Below are 20,363 nucleotides of genomic sequence, written 5' to 3' on the forward strand. Positions count from 1 at the left end.
CGATCTCTCCAAAGGCTGAGTTTAAATATGTCCCGCAAGACTGAGATAAAATATCGGTAGGGTCTGGGATCAAAATAGCCATGGTCTGAGATCGAATACTTCTTATAAGGTCCGAGATCAAATATATGTAGGGCCTGAAATCACATATTCAAAAACAAATCAACACAAATCAACGTTGTTCACAAAATCTTTATATCAGTACAATTACATATAAAGTAAATTGACCGTCATAAAGAATGTTTCATATGTCTCTTATATAAATCTTAACAATAAATTAAAGCGTAAACAAAACAGTTTATGGAGCCGTATTTTGCAAAATACCTACATTTTTAACTTTGATATATATTTTGTCAAAAACTAAAAGTAATTTAAGTTTTCAGATTTAGAAATATACATTTCATATGGGGATTTTACTCTGATCCATTTCACGTGACTGTGTGAGTACAGGCTTGGGTACACCGTGCGGAAAAGTCGGAAGTGTGACAGAATGATGCGTTACAAAACATATCAAGTCCTCCATTGTTATTGAAATACTTGAAATCTTTGTACAAAAATCTTGTTTCGTGGGTAGACTGTGAGATGATATGTGTGTTTCTGTCAACTTCGCATCTACAACAAAATAGAACTATTGGCTTATTATAATAAGTTTACCTCTGTGAGTTCTCGATCTAAAACCAAGTAATTATAGAATGCATTTAATTAATAAAATGAGTTTACTTTGCATACGATAGAGGCCGAAAAAGGCCCCTTCCCATTAAATAAAAAACGTTGAATATTTTTTAATTATCTATATTTTTACCAATCAGCTGAAATATATATGAAGAAAGCACTATAAACATTTTATTTTTTCCAGAATGAAAAAGGTGAATGTTTCAATACATTTTGTTAAATCTTCCAAGTGTTCTATTGCAATTTGTGATAAATTCCCCAATATTAAAAGCATTGGCTGTTCCGATAAAAAGTAAATAGAAAATCACTAAAAATAAAGTACATGTTTTACAAATTAATTTTAATCAACAACGGTTAGTAACGGGGAATCGATGAATCCCCTTACTTTCGTTATTATCAAATCTTTGAGAGTGAAGGATTACAAGTCAAACAAATTAAAGCATTTCTTTTCTTTTACATACCACTGCAATTAAACATTTAGATTAAACCTATTTTGAAATGGTATCAATTTCAACTTTTTGCTTTTGGCGACCTTTGTGATTCTTATTTTATCTGGAACTGCCTAACTAATTTTTTTATATTACAATTTTTCCTTACCCTTGCTTTATCAACGTGACATCCATAGCTGATGTGTTTGTTCCTGATGGCCTCGTGTAACACGTGTCTAGTATCATTTTTGTATCCCAATCAGGCAATGTAGTGTATACTTTAACGAATACATTTTCTCCAAGTACCACCTTCAGGGGATTTCCGGATATACGGTGTAAAAAGTTAACGTCACTAAAATACGTCATAGATAATTGGTAGTAACTTGTAAACGAGGCATTATGTACTTCCGGAATATGTTCCACGTGCGATGACGTTACTTCATTGGCATTGACGTCACATTCCACAATAAAAGTCCACTCGTGTTTCAAAACCACATATGGACGAATAGGATCAAATACAATGTAGAATAGGTTGTTTTTGTAAATATTCATGTCTGTATTAAACTGAAATAGAATTGTGTGTATAGTATAAAACTTGTAACAAGCTGTTTGACGGTATTTTGTTCAAATGTGAATTGGGTACAAATGTGTAATGAAAAGAGTAAGAGATATCTACTTTTGATGTACAGAATAGTTATAATAAGTAAGATTAAAAAAAATACTTGGCTTCTTAACCCATTACGTCATATACACGCCTTTTAACGCCTTTTTCACCCCCCCCCTTTTTTTGTTGTCTCAAATGATGAAAAAATGCCTTATTTAGGCCCCAAACACTTGTTTTTGTTTGAGAAATGTTGTTTAAAAAGTGACCTCTTTTTCGGCGTGGCCCCCCAACCAAAAGATACATCAGGGGGTTGCCAGAAGGGGGATGTGCCCCCTTCTGTTTGGGGGGTTTAAAGGGGGGCGGAGTCCCCCTCATCGCCAAGAAAATTTTAGACTTGACCCCAGATTGATCATAAGGTAACGTGTAACCAACGCTGAAAAGCATTTGACTCTATCTCAATCCATTTAGAAGTTGCAGCACTTTGAAATCAATTTTGATGGAAAAAAATCAACGCAAAATAGTGATTTTTGGCAATTTTGAGATGTCCCCTCGTTGCCATGGTAACAGAAAATTTAAGCCTGCGCATGTTGTTGCAAGGGCAATGGTCCAGTCAACATTTGTGCAAAGTTTGATTAGTGTTGAAGCAGTTTTTATAGTATTATAGCAATTTGAACTTGTAACGGGAGACTTTTTCAATGAAAACAGCCATTTTTCACAAAATGCTCATGAAGTAATGGGTTAATGAAAAAAAAATCTACAAAACAACAATTTTTCTTCAAATTTATATGACAGGCCATCTTTAAACATGAAAAAACGCGATTTAGGGTAATTTCAAGTATTTTCATCATTTTCTGTTAAACAATTACGTCATACACACGCCTTTTAACGCCTTTTTCACCCCCCCCCCTTTTTGTTGTCTCAAATGATGGAAAAATGCCTTATTTAGGCCCCAAACACTTGTTTTTGTTTGAGAAATGTTGTTAAAAAAGTGACCTCTTTTTCGGCGCGGCCCCCCAACCGAAAGATACATCAGGGGGTTGCCAGAAGGGGGATGTGCCCCCCTTCTGTTTGGGGGGTTTAAAGGGGGGCAAAGTCCACCTCATCGCCAAGAAAATTTTGGACTTGTGAGAGGCTGTAAATGACCCCAGATTAATCATAAGGTAACGTGTAACCAACGCTGAAAAGCATTTGACTCTATCTCAATCCATTGAGAAGTTACAGCACTTTGAAAACAATTTTGGTGGAAAAAATCAACGCAAAATAGTGATTTTTGGCAATTTTGAGATGTCCCCTCGTTGCCATGGTAACAGAAAATTTAAGCCTGAGCATGTTGTTGCAAGGGCAATGGTCCAGTCAACAATTGTGCCAAGTTTGATTAGTGTTGAGGCAGTTTTTATAGTATTATAGCAATTTGAACTTGTAACGGGTGACTTTTCAATGAAAACAGCCATTTTTTCACAAAATGCTCATGAAGTAATGGGTTAAACGATATAAAAGTAATCAAAAATGTTGTAGTAGATTCTACACAAAAATGATTACACTGTAGACTAGATGACTGTCTTGTGAGAATGCCGGACTTTTTGTTTAGGTTCTTACTTTTTCAGAGGTGGAACACGTGTTGAAGCTTTGTTGAAAAAGCAAAAAGGAGTTATCAAGATGCCCTTGACATTTGCCCGAGCCTAAAATAAGATCAGTTGGTCTGACTGTATGGTACATCATCTGCAGGAGACTCATGTTGACAGATATATTCCAGTGCGATGCTGTACACTTGACCTCTATAGCATCTTCAAGTCGCAGATGACTTCCTGAAAAAAGATTATGATTCAAATGAAGCTCAGAAATGTCAGTGATGTTCATAATGTGTTTAATTGTTAAAATTCTTGTTTCAATGTAAAGACGATATATTACGCATTAATATAGTGTTTGTTGTATGACCGTTTTATAAATATTAATGAACTTATAGCTTATTTCAGGGTATTTCTGGTTCATTTCTAAATTGTTTGATAATAAGAGTATACGTTTAATAATATTATCATATTTCTACAAAAATATATTTTAACACTATTATTGTTCATATTTAATTCCTTACTACAATGATTTTTGTAGACCATTTTGTATAATAAAATATTTCATACTTAGTAGAACTACATTGGCTAATTAAAAATACAAAATATTTCATACTTAGTAGAACTACATTGGCTAATTAAAAATACAAAAGTCATAAACATTCATAATTTTTGTTGTTGTTGTTTTTCTTCTCCTTCTTCTTCTTTCTCTTCTTCTTCTTCTTCTTCTTCTTATTATTATTATTATTATTATTATTATTATCATCATTATTTTTATTTACTATTTTTATTATTATTATTATTGTTGTTGTTGTTGTTGTTGTTGTCGTCGTCATCATTATCTTTATTTCTATTATTATTTTTTTCTAATTATTATTGTTATATTAATGTTGTTGTTATTGTTGTTGTTGTTGTTTATTTGTTTGTTTATTTGTTTGTTTGCGATTTTTGGGCCAATTGGTTTCTTGTTGCTGCTGTTGTTATTTCTACTGTTTGTCTCAGATGAAGTATAGTTAGAATTTATAAATACGTTACACTGTTGCTGAAATTTGTTTGAAAACAACGATTTCAAAACAATAGTTTTCAACTTACTCACGGTCGTTGTTTCTGGTGGACACTGGCAACCGTATTGTATAGCAAAGTCTGGACAAAATGCCGTCGGAGAATTTGGATAGGGTTGACATATAAGCCCGTTTACATGATTGCACACTGCTGTATATTGAACAACTGAATTGTTCTGTATACCACTGATGGGCTCCCACTTTTCATCCCTGCACTGTGCCGCAATTACTTGACCGTTAGGACAAATCTTATTTAAGACACTTACTGATTGATGTTCATAATTTGATCTGAAAATAAAGTTAACATTCTCTTAATTTTTAGTACTAGACCGTGTTCAGTCAATGAAATGAATTAGGTAAAGAAAAAAATCATGATGTTGCGGATGTGAGATTCATTTGATTGCACTATTATTCTTATAAAAAGGCAATGTTAACAAGCAAAACATATATTTCAATCAACTGTGGTTTGGATTATTTTTCAAATTTCTGAATTCGTTTCTAACAATATTTTGTAAGTTGTGAAATTTTATTCCTGTTAATGGTCTTTTATGTTTTACTCGAGGTTAAAACTATTCTATTAATGAACAAAACAAATATTATGGAAAGTGAAAAAAAATGTTCTCATGAATTAATTCATATGTAGTTATTCTCCAAAAAAGAAGAGCTTTCAGATTACGGTGTTTCTCCTGTATATACTTCAACGTCATAAGAATAAAAATATATCAATTTATTTTAAAGATGAATATTTTTATCAATAAATATATAAGTACAACATGAATATATATATTTTCTTGACTTGAATCAATCAATGTAATATTTTATACTAAGAGGATATTTTTTCGTTTTATCATATTTCACGAAAAACGAAAAAATAACCCGTATATTTAATTTCATTATCAAAGAAAAATGGTTATGAACTCCCTTGCCTGCTACGCAACTGCAATTATACAGCGCGCAGAAATATAAGTATCGTCTTGTTTTGCACGCGATATTTAGCGCTAGATTGTGACGTCACGTAAACAAATTTTTAAACGTCTGTACAGCGTTAATGTCTGATTTAAAGATATTGGTGTTCGGATTTATTTTCTTAGTTAGACCATTTTCTATCATTCTACATAGTTTTCAAAACAAAATTCAACAAAAAGTTGTTTGTATTTATCAGATTTTTAAAACAAAATGGCCAAAGAAGTCCCTTAAAATAAATATGAGTTTTGACTCCGCCCACTTTCATATTTATATTTCATATTTATTTTTAAAAAATATGAAATACATTTGACTGATATAGCACCATATTTCATAGGTAAAATTAAATAAATTAACTTATTTCTGATGAACATATATTTATCACTGAGTGCAGTACGACTTGAAGAGCACCGAATACTTCCTTTGATCAGCAAAAACAAAAGAAATAATTCATAAACGGTTTAAGTTTTTAAATGGAAGCCCTTTTTGTCACTTATATTTATAATAACTTGGGTTATATTGATGTAGCAAAGCGTCAGGTAAGTTTGTTCGAGTTGGCTTAAACATAGAAAAAAATATTTCCTTACATATTTACTCGGTTATCTTTAAAATATCGAAACTGTTGTTTTTTTAAAGACTTGACAATAATTATTTTATCGCAGAATAATGCTACAATGTCATTATGCAATGTACACAAAAGATAAGTACCGACCCGTTTCTCAATCCAACAGATTCGTTGAACCATGTTGAGTCCCAGCAAATTTTCTGACCTAAAATAAAGAATAGCAACGAGAATTAAAGCAATTTCGAGCACGCTTTATTTACTTTTAAATGTTAAAGACGGCACCAAAAGTACTGTAGTACAAAGCCGAAGAAATAAGTAAAGTTTTGACGCAAACTTAAAAAAATATATATATATCTAACTCTAAGCCCATTTACCTTTCTGCTTGTCTCTGCGAGTTAATACTAAAAATTTGATGATTCCAAAATCCGCTTTTGGATTCTGGTTTCAACTGACTTGTTCAACATATCAATTAATGATAAAAAACAAACATTCATACCAATGCTAAATGTGTTGCAACAGTTTTATGTTCAGGTATACAAAACTGTATGATAAATGCCAATTATGAAAGAAAAACGGTTACTCAAAACCTTGATGTTTTATTGATTATAATTTTAACATTATTTTTATTTATTATAATTTTAACATTATAACATAAATTACAATCTCAGATTACTATGTAAGGTATAATTATTGTAATATTGATTGCGAGGCCATTTAACCTCTCGATATAACGTCTTACAATGCCTCTTTACTTTAAATACCACTATATCTTTATTGTCATTCACATGTAACTATTTCTTTGTTATTTTTAAGAGTATTTATAATGTAAAAAAAAAACCAATTTTAAATGGACTTTGCAAAAACCGCCCGAATGGCATATATCCGAGCGAACATATTATCCTAAGGATAACAGGGTAATATATGTGTCTTAATTTCAATTAATCCTCAAATCAAATATATATCTATTTTTTAAAGTTACTATGACACCTAAGTTTAAAAATCACTTAGCTGTGCAAGGATTTTACGGATATGAATACATAGTTTTAACGTTGTACATGTGACAACTTGTTGTTAACGTTAAAAAATTAGCTTATGGTAGACTATAGTCATCTCTTACCATTTACATCAACAATAAATAATAATCCAAATATAAATAATAAATTATTTACTTCCATCGTTATTAAACTTACATCAAGACTGGTTTGAAATATTCATTTCCTATCTAATACCATATGGTGTGTTGAGGCCATGGAAGTAGAAATTCAAATTATGATTTCTGAAAAACATCCAGACGACCTCGCCTCATGTGAATATATATAAATGTACTTTGGTTTGTGTAAGAAGAAGTAGCATTAACTGAGGGGGAGGGGTTAACTAACATATTTTACACAATGTAGAACGCTTTTAAATAAATGTCTATAGATTACTGATATTTTAATACAATTTATTTTAGAAACCCTTACATGTCTTCTTGCCTCATTACATGATGCTACACAGATACAAGGCTGGTTCAAAGGTATGATTATTAGATTTGTTAAGTGGCTCTCTTTGTTTGAATTAATCTTTCAGATAACGACTTTAAGTGTCCATCCACTCTACTTGTCACAAGAGATGCCTACTTATTATTCTAATCTAGGATTACATACTCAGGTTGAATCCATTATTTGTACTAATTTATTACATGCTAGTCTACAGTATTAATGTCAGTATAGACTAACACCGTGCGAAATGGCCCTTAAACCTACTTTAAAATAGAGTTCCTATGCTTAAGGTGCAATTGTTCAAAGAAAAATGAAAATTCCTGACTATTAAGAAATTGTTATAGGGGTCTAATTCATACTTGCACAGTTATCCTCTGGACAAGGGAATATACAGACCATGTAATCATAAACAAGCCCATTTATATATCCTCCGTTTTACTTCGAAAAGGCTGGGTACAAAAATAGCATCCTCATGCATTATTATTTGATTACATACAGTTATATTACGGTTTTACCAATCAACAATACTCTTGGTTATTTTTCTACTGCAAAACGTAAGGTGTCCAGTTGAAATGTTTATACAGTATGAACCTTATCTCAATGTTATTTATTACATGCATACATGTTTGCATTTGTAGAAACGTTTTTGTAAGCGATGATCACACGTTAATTACTCAGATTGTTTCCTGTATTGCATGCTTGCATTGATATTATAAATATGGTAATCAATATGGTAATTAATGAACAAATTTAGAATTTACCTAGTTTACCATTTTTAACGCTTGAGTGATTATTGCAGAAATGGTTTGTAAACAAAAACGTCCCGCATTTTCTTTTCATGTTTGCTTGTATGCAGCAAATGTAGGCATGATGTTCTTCCATTTCTATATATCTTAAGATACAGTCAACAAAATGAAATTACATTTTTTGCTGATCAAAAAGTGTATCTAAGAAACACTGAAATCATTATCATTGCTAAAAGCTCTGAAAGGAAAGATAATGAATATAACACTAAGGACTGAGATTAAAACATCTCTAATGCAATCTCTCCAAAGACTGATATCAAATAAGTCCCCAAAGTCTGAGATAAAATATCTGTAGGGTCAGGGCTAAATATATCCAAGGTCCGAGATCAAATATTTATTAGGTCCGATATCAAATATCTGCAGGTCCTGAGATAGAATATGACCAAGGACTGAGATATTTAAAAACAAATCTACACAAATCAACGTTCAAAAAATCTTTATATCAGTACAGTTACATATAAAGTAATTTAACCCTCATAAATAATGTTCCAAAGGTCTCTTATATAAATCTTAACAATAGATTAAAGCGTAAACAAATCAGTTTATGGAGCCGTATTTTGCAAATTACCTACATTTTTAACTTTGATATATATTAATTTAAGTTTTCAGATTTAGAAATATACATTTCAAATGGCGATTTTACTCTGATCCATTTCACGATACTGTGTGTTTACAGGCTTGGGTACACCGTGCGGAAAAGTCGGAAGTGTGACAGAATGTTGCGTTACAGAATATGTCAAGTCCTCCATTGTTGTTGAAATACTTGAAATCTTTGTACACAAATCTTGTCTCGTGGGTAGACTGTGAGATGATATGTGTGTTTCTGTCAACTTCGCATCTAGAACAAAATAGAGCTATGGGTTATTATAAAGTAAGTTTACCTAGTGAGATCTTGATCTAAAACCAAGTAATAATAGAGTGCATTTAATGAATAAAGTGAGTTTCTTTTGTAAAAGATTGAGGCCGAAAAAGGCCCTTTCCCATTAAAAAAACGTTGAATATTTTTTAATTATTTTTACTTTTACTAATCAGCTGAAATATATATGAAAAAAAGCACTAAAAACATTTTATTATTTCCAGAATGAAAAGGTGAATGTTTCAATAAATTTTGTTAAATCTTCAAAGTATTCTATTAGAATTTGTGATAATTTCCCCAATATTAAAAGCATTGGCTGTTCCGATAAAAAGTAAATAAAAAATCACTAAAACAACGTACATGTTTTACAAATTAATTTTAATCAACAACGGTTAGTAACGGGGAATCGATGAATCTCCTTACTTTCGTTATTATCAAATCTTTGAGAGTGAAGGAGTACAAGTCAAACAAATTAAAGTATTTCTTTTCTTTTACATACCACTGCAATTAAACATTTAGATTAAACCTATTCTGAAATGGTATCAATTTCAACGTTTTGCTTTTGGCGACCTTTGTGATTCTTATTTTATCTGGAACTGCCTAACTAATTTTTTTATATTACAATTTTTCCTTACCCTTGCTTTATCAACGTGACATCCATAGCTGATGTGTTTGTTCCTGATGGCCTCGTGTAACACGTGTCTAGTATCATTTTTGTATCCCAATCAGGCAATGTAGTGTATACTTTAACGAATACATTTTCTCCAAGTACCACCTTCAGGGGATTTCCGGATATACGGTGTAAAAAGTTAACGTCATTATAATACGTCATAGTTAATCGGTAGTGACTTGTAAACGAGGCATTATGTACTTCCGTAATATGTTCCACGTGCGATGACGTTACTTCATTGGCATTGACGTCACATTCTACATTAAAAGTCCACTCGTGTTTCAGAACCACATATGGACGAACAGGGTCGAAAACAATGTAGAATAGGTTGTTTTTGTAAATATTCATGTCCGTATTAAACTGAAATAGAATTGTAGGTATAAAGAAAACCGTTTTGTTACAAAACTTGTTATTCGCTATTTGTTAACTTTTTTACCAAATGTGAAAAGGGTAAATAAAAAAAGTGTGAGAGATCTACTTTGTTGTACAAAATATTTATAATGAGATATATTCTCATAAAATTCATTGCTTCTCAAATGATATAAATATAATCAAATAAGTTGTAGCAGATTCTACATTAACGTGATAACACTGTTAACAATGGAAGGTGATTATGGAGTGAGAATGCTGAACTTTCCGTTGATGTGCTTACTTTTTCAGAGGTGGAACAGGTGTTGAAGCTTTGTTGAAAAAGCAAAATGGAGTTATCAAGATGACCTTGACATTTCTCCGAGCCTAAAAATATATCGGTTGGTTTGACTGAATGGTACTTCATCTGCAAGCGACTCATGTTGACAGATATATTCCAGTGTGATGCTGTACACTTGACCTCTATAGCATCTTCAAGAAGAAGATGACTTCCTGCAAAAAGATTATGATTCAAATTAGGCTCAGATATGTCTGTGGTATTCATAATGTCTTAAATTATTAAAATTCTTGTTTCAATGTAAAAAGGATATATAAAGCATAAATATAGCGTTTTTTGTATGAACTTTTAATGAATATTTATTAACTTATAGCTTACTTTAGGGTTTTTCTGATTCATCCCTCCAAAATGTATCTAAATTGTTTGAAAATAAGAGTATGTTTCAGAATATTAATATATTTCTACACAAGAAAAATATGTTATATTTGAAAATGCTTCTTGGTCATGTTAAATAACGTTTTACAATAATTCTTGTAGTCAATTTTGATAAATAATATCACTCACATTGGCTTAAAGAAATACACAGTCATAAACAATCATTAGATTTTTATTTTATTTATTCATTTTAATTATTCATCTATATATTATTATTGTTATTTTAATTGTTGTTTATTTATTTGTTTGTTTGGGTTGTTGTTGTTGCCTCTGATATTTCTACTATTTGTCTCAGATGAAATACAGTAAGAACTCATTAACACGTTACTCTGTTTCTGAAAAAAATGTGAAAAAACAACGATTTCAGGACTAAATTACAACTTACCGACGGTCGATGTTATTGGTGGACACCGGCAACCGTATCTAATAGCATAGTCTAGACAAGTTGCGTACGGAATATGTGGATATGGATGACAGATAAGTCCGTTTATATGATCACAAACAACATAAATATGATTATTTGTATCATTGAAATTGACATTAAAAGGCTCTCCCTTAATATCCTTACACTGTGCAGCTATTACTGATCCTTGAGTGCAAATCTTATCTAATACACTTACTGGTTGATGTTCATAATTTGATCTGAAAAGAAAGGTTTGGTATTTACAATCTGTTGTTCATCCAAAGTAATTAAATCAACAACAAAGAAAACAAATGATGATGCGGCAGTGATATTATGTATTCTTATAAATGTGAAAAGTCACAAAGACAAACGTATATTTCAATTGATTACTTCTGTAAATTTCTGAACTCGTTTCTAGCATCATTTTGTAAGCAGTGGAGATATTCTGTTGTTATTTGTGTCCTTTTAAACGAGCTTAAAAGTTTAAAACATTTAAAATGCATGACATTTTTGAAAAATGTTTGTTTAAATCCGTGCACTTTTCATTTATTTATTTATTTTTATGTTGCTTTTCAAATATGTATATACAGATATATAAAAAAAAATTATAACGTGAACGGGCTAGCTGTTTTATACATATTTTTTCTTATGGCTACTTTGCCAGTTGATTTGTTACAAATGATTAAAATGATTTAATCAAGTTTAATTAACTAGTGTTTGTAACAGTAACGTTAAATTTGATAAGTTCTTATTGAACTTGATATAAAATTAAGGTGTCACTTCTTAGGCTATTTAATATATATATTATATATATCAACCACATGGATATCAAGTTTTCAATACTTTAGTATTTACAATTACACTCAACGCAATGTTAAATTGATGCAATTGATATACTTCGTAAATAGTGTGAGATTCCAAGTAATTTATCTAACATATTTATTATTTCTGTGATATTGAGACTGCAGAAGCTGGGCAGAGACTGACTGTCCTTTGAGTTTTTGCGTGTATTCATACTCGCCACCAGTTGCCCATATGGGCGAGTCCTCCATAAGAATATTAGTCATTTTAGATTTTGGAGGATAGTGCAATCACAAATAAAGAAAGACGCCCCAATTCAAGAAGCATTTCCCGGTTCTTTAGCATGCTAAGTGTTTAAGCACCCGTACATGGGACCTCGATTCAAATTCTCGTCCGTAAGACTGAATAGTAATTTTAGTTTGCCAGCCCGGGAATCGAACCCACAATGTCGGGATTACAAGTCTCGCGCTCTAACCGATTGACCTATGCGGGCTGGTTCTGTCCACAGCTTTGAGCTCTATTTATACCTAATAATGTAGTTATATTTAATAATCGTTTTCTGAATTTGAGGAAATCAAGCATCCAACAGGTACTGATATTGGGTCGAATATTGGTTAGGATGGTATTGAGTTCGAATGATTTTAAGGACAAATTTTTATATTTTATATCAAATAATAAAAATTTGTCAGTTTTATCAAATAATTGTTATGAATACATTTTCTAATCTAATACATTATTATTTATATATTTTTTTATTTATCTATAAAACATTCAACTATCCATTTAAATACAAGATTAAGTATATGTTTACAATAATAACTAACCGGTAATTTAGGTTTAAAACCACTACATATCATAATAGAATCATTATAGAATCTAGGCAGAAGAGAACAATCGTAACACAAGCAATGTAAGATTTTAATGGAATCCCTTTTTTGTCTTATGATATATTTATTATCACAAAGGTTATAGTGATGAAGCAAAGCGTCATGTAAGTTGTACAATTTGGCTTAAACATAGAAACAGTTATTTTTCTATATATTCCTCGGTCACCATTCAAAGGGCTGAACATCTTTTAATAGACTTGACAATTATATCTAAATATAGTAGTTATACATTGTCAATGTGTAATGTAGACACATGATAGGTACCTACCCATTTCTCAATGTAACAGATTCGTTGTACCATTTTGAGTCCCAACAAATTTTCTGACCTAAAATAAAAAGAGGATTTAAACAAATTTCAGTTTGATTAATGAACTTAAGTCAACGTGTTAAATTTCCTCTTATCCTTGAATACCAGTTTACCTAAATTTTCATTCACATGAAAAGATCTTTTTCGAACTGACTAGTCTGACTTGCATGTCGGATCGTAAAGCACTGAAATGGAACCAAAAGGCGTACTTGTGAGACAGTTAAATAAATGAGAGTTGTAAAATATAAATTGTGTTGTCAGAGCGCAAAAATGTTGCTGCCTAATTGTGAATATGTTAAGCCGACACAAGGAGATATTTTTCTTCTCCTTGACTTGATATTTTTTTCACTGTGGGAAATTTCCCTTATATAACTAGGTGTCATAGACACTTTGATCTACAAAGGAGATTTTTGCTACTCCATAATATTGTCACTGTGGGGAGATTCCCCTAAAATAACTGGGTTTCACAGAGTCACAGTCACTTGATAATCATGTTATAAGATTACCTTAGTCATTCTGTGGATGCTGCTATTCAAGCAAAGGCAAAGAGTAATAATAATGTAAAAGAAAAACAAACAATTTCAAATACACAAAGTAATGCTGGACAAATTTCCAGTTTGCCTTTACAAAAAAAGGCCAAATGGCATATATCCGTAATCCTATGTGTCACAGAGTGAGAAAAATGTGCAGCCTGACCGGGACTCGAACCCGGGACCCTCGGAATACCGTACCGCGGCTCTACCGACTGAGCTATCCGGCCGCTTACACATCTTCTCCCCTTAATAGTGAACAGTTCTGAACCATTACATACACCCCTGCTATATTGAAATTCGTCCTCGAATTTCACAGAGTTACAGAGCAATTTAAATAAAACTTTGAGCTATATCAGTCACGGCCCCCGTTAGGCGCCAAATGTCACAGGGTGAGAAAAATGTGCAGCCTGACCGGGACTCGAACCCGGGACCCTCGGAATACCGTCCCGCCGCTCTACCGACTGAGCTTTCCGGCCACTTACACATTTTCTCCCGTAATAAGTGAACAGTTCTGAACCGTGATCGAAATTCAAAAATGAAGTGAATGAGGCCCGTCAACGTGTTACAGGTCAAATGAAGTTATTAGTATGAAGTTGAATAATGATATGAATGATTGAAAAAGAGACGATAGGGGAATGATATAGAGTATGGGTATGAATTACAGAGTATCCTAACAAAGACAAAATGACCCTGTGACATATGGATTAAGGTGTCATAGTCACTTTGAAAATAAATGACAACATTTTTGGATTAATTAAAATTAAGACGGATATATTGGCCCTGTTGGCCATTGGATTACGGATATATGCCATTTGGCCGTTTTTTTTTTTGTAAAGGCAAATTGATTTGCTATGCAAAGATTTTCCGGGTGTGATATTAGTGGACATAACTCTAAAGTTTTGCATGTGCGAAAACCTGTTAATGGCATTAAAAAGTAGCTAATCGTATTTTTCTACAGTCATTTCTTACCATGTACACCAGTGAATAATAATCCAAATATTAATAAGAAATAACTAAATTCCATCTTTATTAGACTTGTGTACATTAAGACTGTTTTGAAATGCTCATTTCCTATCTAATATTATTTGATGTGATGAGGCCTTGGAAGTAAATATTCAAACTATGATTTCTGCAAAAACGTCTCGCCTTATTTAAATATAAGTGTAAATGTACTTTGGTTTGTGTAACAAAAGTACATTAGTCAATTGTTCATCTGGTAGCATGGTAACATAAAAAGAGGGATTTGGTAAAGATAACATAATGTATAACGCTTTTGAATAAATGTCTACAGATATCTGATATTTTAATACAATATTGTTAGAAACCCTTGCATGACTTCTTGCCTCTTAACTTGATGCTACACTGATTCAAGGCTGGTTCAAAGGTGAGAGTATTAGATACATTAAGTGGCTCTTTTGTTTAAATTAATCATTAATAGCAAATATTCCGATAACGAGTTAAGTGTCCATCCACTCCACTTGTCACAAGAGATGCCTATTGAAGAGTTTAATCTATGATAACCTACTCCTGCTTGTTTATTAGTTGTACTACTTGGTTACAGGTCAGATTGCTGCATACATTGTCTTATGAGAAATGGTCCCTAAACATACATAAAATTACAGTTACCATGCTTAAGATGTGACTTTTCAAGTAAAATAAAAATCCCTGACATTCAAATAAAATACTCATATGGGTCTCTTTTCTATACGTTCGAGATATTATCTAAATAAGGGGATATACAGACTAACGTAAACGAGTCCCTTTTTTCTTGAAAAGGCTATAAAAGAAACGCTGACTCATTCATTATTCTATTTGATTACACGCAGTCATATCAAGGTTAAATTAACTTGATTCAGGCTAATCTAATTATGACAATTTTGATAAATGTTAATTTAATAGTGGCAAATTTGAATGAAATACTATTAAAACAATTCTTTAAAAAACGCAAAAAAAACCGGCCAGTTTTGAAATGTTGCAAAGTCGGTTTAACGGATGAACGTAAGAAGCAAAAAGCTACCATTGACGTCCCAGTTCCTCCCCTACCCTTCTTGCACCGATTACAGCAGTGTTCCACATCTAAACATAGTCTTCATTATTACATCTGAATTGTCAATTTCATAATGGCTAAATTGTTAAAGGTCAATGTAATAACGCCACGCTGAATATCATACATTCTATTATGATAAACTTTCAAATTCAAATTTCTTTTGTTTTTTTGCACTTAAAACATTTAAAAAATGCTATGAATTTTAAAGAATGCAGATAAAAGTTTTGAGGCATCAGCAACAGTGTTACACGAGGCCAACAGAAGATATTATACCACATGACATATGGCACTGACATAGATTCACATTTACAGATGTTCATTTGTTAATGAGGACAATACATGGGAGGAAACTCGTATAATCTTTTGCTTGTCTTACATAAACAATTATCTTTCCTGTGTAATATGCGTTATTAGGTATCTTGTATGATGTCAATTCCAGATATATCAAAGTTGTTATTTGTAATTTGTTAATTGTAATGCATTAACTGTGCTCTATAAATATACTGTGTCTTATATTTATGCAATGCCAAGAAGCAATTAAACTTTGTCATTGTCATTATATTATTGGACATATTGAACTAAAAATATAAAACATTTCTATGTAGGAGAAAGAAATCATATTGATTGATGAGTAGATTAAAAAGAGGAGTATCAGTTTATCGGTGAAATATACACACTACGTGTTTATCATATTCATATTTTATTTGGCTTTAACTTGCTGATGACTCATACTAATTAATATGATTAATGCATGGTCATTAAATGTGATTTCCATTTTAAACAATGCATTAACTGTTTGTATCCCCTAAATATTATGTAAAATAACAAACAAATGGTTTCGATCTACATCCACATCAAATAACTTTAGCAGGAAGTTACATGTAAAATATTAGTTTACAGGTGTTCAATTTATATAACTGTGTCAAATAATTGAATGCTAAATTATGAATTTGAAAAAATACATAGAGCCAGTAATTAGAGACAAAGCTGACAGCTTATGATGTGCAATAAAAAATCAATACAATAACAACTCTCAAATAAACACAATATTTGTTTCATTTGTTAAACAATTTTCTGTACGCGACTTTGTCTGTTGACTTTATATCTAAATCCTAATTGATGGCGATAGTATTTGGTCTCTTGTAAAAATTAGCTTTCAAAATTCGTTTCATATATTTGAAAAAAGTATTGTAATTTTTTTTAAATATACTGAAGTCCACACTCTGTATCAAGACAAATAGGTTCATTTAAAGGAGTTCGATGAATGCTGTTTGCCTCTATATGTGTATTTATTGCCTTCAATTCCTGAATTTGACTGGCTGAAACAAATGTGTTGGTGATATTTATATTTAAACCTTTCAAATCAAGAGTAATCTTGATTCATCAAATTCAAGTTTTATATATCTTATTTGTGGAGCCAGTTTCTTAATTTGTGTTGTACTGTTTATTATTGTACTGTTACTTTTATCTATTTTGAATTGAAAAAAAATCACGAATGAAACCATGGTCAAACATTAATTTTTAGTGCCAAACCATGTAATATTTTCGGTCATGGACAGTATATGGATGAATCGGTTCGATAAGATACAATGTAAAGATACAATATAAATAAAAGGGATGTTTGGCATATACAGTGATAATTTTATTAGCTCGGAAATATATAATACTTGTCTTTAAATGTCTATAGATATTGAAAAGTTAAACACTTCTTTCACAGAAACAATTATGTTATTTTAATTTTAAATAAAAGTTTAGAAGAAAAAATTGGGCCCTTTCAGTGATATGTAAGTTGTGGGTAAACTGTATTAATAGAATCTATCATTAGGTTAGATAGAGGATAGAGAAATCCCAGATCGGTTCTGTCAAAAACGAGCCTTGGCGAGCTCCCGATGGAACAGATCGTCCGAGGTTGGGATTTCTCTATCCTCTATATCTAACTAAATGATTGATTAAATTTCTCACTCACCAGAAACAAAATATAAATAACAGTGAAACTACTTCCTATGCGCATTTCAACTTTGTTTGATATTTTATGTTAAATACAAAACAAGTTTGAAGGACCCTGAAACTGCAGATGTGATGTACAAGTAAATTGAGACTATGTACAGACAGAATAGAGTTTACATACATGTAACAACGTCGGGTATTTTCGTGGGAGGGGTACTTTCGTGGTTTCACCGTTTTTCCGGTATAAATAAGTTTTGAGCGCACACATGGTTCCGGTCACGTAATTTCTTGGAAGTTTGCATTTAATGTAAACACTGCCAAAGTTTTTTTTCAAAAATGGAATGTAGGAAGGTCAGTAGAAATACCATTTATGTAGATACAAATATTTTTACCTGTTTTCCTAAATCCCAAAAGTTTGACAATTTTCTAATCAGTCTTAAAATACACCAAAAATATTTGACAGTTCGGCTACAATTTGACTATTCTCCCAACCACAGGTCACGTGACTTTCATTGATGAAAAGTGGTCTCACATAGTAATTTTTTTTGACAAATGACTGATGGTACCTTATGACAAAAACCCGGAAGTGGTAAGTAAATTAATTTACATATCTATTCAGTATGGTCACCTCTTCTACCCACAAAACACAAACAAGTGCCCATATCTCACTATCAGGAAGTGTGGGAGATGTAATATATGTCATAGATGGGTATACTTGACATTTGCTCAGAAGTTAGAGTTTTGAGACTTGGGGACACTTTCCTATGCCACAATTGTAAAAAATTATTTATGTGAGACCTCCAAATGTAAATAGTGAACTGTTCCTTTTCCTGCCGTTTTTGTTATTTAGGTTTTCTGACATTTTAATCGTGTTGAAAACAATGATAATTGCTTGAAAAGGGATTTAATGCTAAAAAATATGGATTTTTCTTTCTTAAAAACTGTTTTATCAGTAATCACATGTTCCACGAAAATACCCATCGGAGAAAAATGCTAGCTCTGCTTTAGTACCGGAAAGTATGTACATTGTATTTTTATGTTAAAATTAGGTCATCTGTTAAAAGTTATTATTTTGTGTATGTAAATGAATGGTTTATTTAAACTTAATTGCATTTAATTAAATTTGTGAAAAATATCCGTTACGTCAACGACAGTGTCCTTATACCCACGAAAATACCCTACGCGGGGATATATTGAGTCATTTAGTATTAAGCTATACTGGCTTCTAGTTTAAACATATTTATTTCCCGAAAATAAACAAATACATATATACATATATTTATACATACAAATCAAACATATTTTAAATAAATTCATATTTCAAGAATAGGATAAGAACGTAAGACTAATCTTATTAAATTCTTCTCCTTTTTACACTAGAAAGGAGAAGAATTTTGTAGAACTCATCACTGTATGCTCCTTATTAATGACTTAATATTACTCGTTTGTACAAAAATAACGTATAAAGAGTTACTAGCATTTTTTATATATTTCTACATAAGTTAATATAATACTATAAATGTATGGTATGATAATATTGATAAATGTATGACATTGTTTTACCAGCCTTACTAAATGAAACTAAATTTTGGTTACTTAACACCGAAACTTCACACGTACATTGAAACATTAAATTTAATTACAAATTCAAGGGTTAAAAATAATGTTTTGAATTAACAACGTATGGTGTAAAACAATTAAACTCTTCATTCGAATTCATATTTTAGTTAAGAATAAAAGGAAAAAATGTAACCCAAAAGTAGAAACACTAAAATTTGAAGAATACTTTTTCCTGTTGTAAAGTAACTTTCCTTATTTATATAAACAAACAACACTAATTTAAATATATTTAACATTACTTTGTAATTATGTTGTCTCCAAAGCGCATAAAAATTCTTCATTTTGTGAAATAACCTATGCAAACCTCTAAATTGATATTTTCACAATGTAATGAAAATATTTGTGGCAAGTAAATGATATTATGTCTTTTATACACATTGGAAATCACACATGTCCTGTATAGGTATTCCGATTATTCATATTTATACAAGTTATGTAACCATTAGCTACTCTAACTGTTACTATGACAACCTATCTTGGACAACAATTGTAAACATCTACTGTTTGCCTTTGGTAATATGAGGTTGACATTTCATTTTATGTGTACACAAAAATATTCAACAATCGACTGAAAAGGTATTAAAACTGGTTTTAAAAATCGAATATATATACATAGCAACAATTTTGTCATAGTTTCGAGATTTTCAAAATGTATTCCTTTTCTTTTCTTTTTTTTTTGTTGTTGTTGTTGTTATTTTCTATATTTACATCAGATGTACATATATTGTCGAACATGTGTAGGTTTGTTATGTTGTTAAACTAATAAACTACATGTATATAAAATATACCAGCATGACTAATTACCATGCATAGTACAAATAGTATTAGTACCGTGCACACGTTTTTCATACCTTCAAATCTGAAGTTAATTTAAAGTGTGTACATTTATGCATATTGTTTCGGATATAGTTGCACAAACGTTCCAGATATTGACTTTTATAAGCGAAATCTATTGTAATTACCAGCATTGCTACGAATTGTAAATTCTTCATCGTGTAATAAATTTAAATGCATGGAAACAAACAAAATGTAATAAAATGATTTTTAAGAAAATAAAAGAGAAATAAGA

At 31.2% G+C, this 20,363-nt stretch overlaps 2 protein-coding genes across 2 annotated transcripts; both read right to left on the reverse strand.

Moving 5' to 3' along the window:
- Positions 1–220: 220 nt before the first annotated feature.
- Positions 221–3,597, reverse strand: LOC132729069 (deleted in malignant brain tumors 1 protein-like). Its single transcript, XM_060714814.1, has 3 exons — positions 3,298–3,597; positions 1,267–1,661; positions 221–609 (listed from the first exon to the last, which is right to left on the reverse strand). Exons 1-3 carry the CDS (start codon positions 3,556–3,558, stop codon positions 426–428), a joined length of 840 nt encoding a protein of 279 aa, XP_060570797.1. The 5' UTR covers positions 3,559–3,597; the 3' UTR covers positions 221–425.
- A 5,106-nt stretch (positions 3,598–8,703) lies between these two features.
- On the reverse strand, positions 8,704–14,773 carry LOC132729066 (deleted in malignant brain tumors 1 protein-like). The gene is made up of 6 exons (XM_060714810.1): positions 14,650–14,773; positions 13,109–13,166; positions 11,135–11,391; positions 10,321–10,529; positions 9,634–10,028; positions 8,704–8,980 (listed from the first exon to the last, which is right to left on the reverse strand). Exons 1-6 carry the CDS (start codon positions 14,723–14,725, stop codon positions 8,797–8,799), a joined length of 1,179 nt encoding a protein of 392 aa, XP_060570793.1. The 5' UTR covers positions 14,726–14,773; the 3' UTR covers positions 8,704–8,796.
- Between the last annotated feature and the right edge of the window lie 5,590 nt (positions 14,774–20,363).

Source organism: Ruditapes philippinarum, unplaced genomic scaffold (assembly GCF_026571515.1).
Source record: "Ruditapes philippinarum isolate M1 unplaced genomic scaffold, ASM2657151v2 ctg1638_1_1_1_1, whole genome shotgun sequence".
Lineage (NCBI taxonomy): Eukaryota > Metazoa > Mollusca > Bivalvia > Venerida > Veneridae > Ruditapes > Ruditapes philippinarum.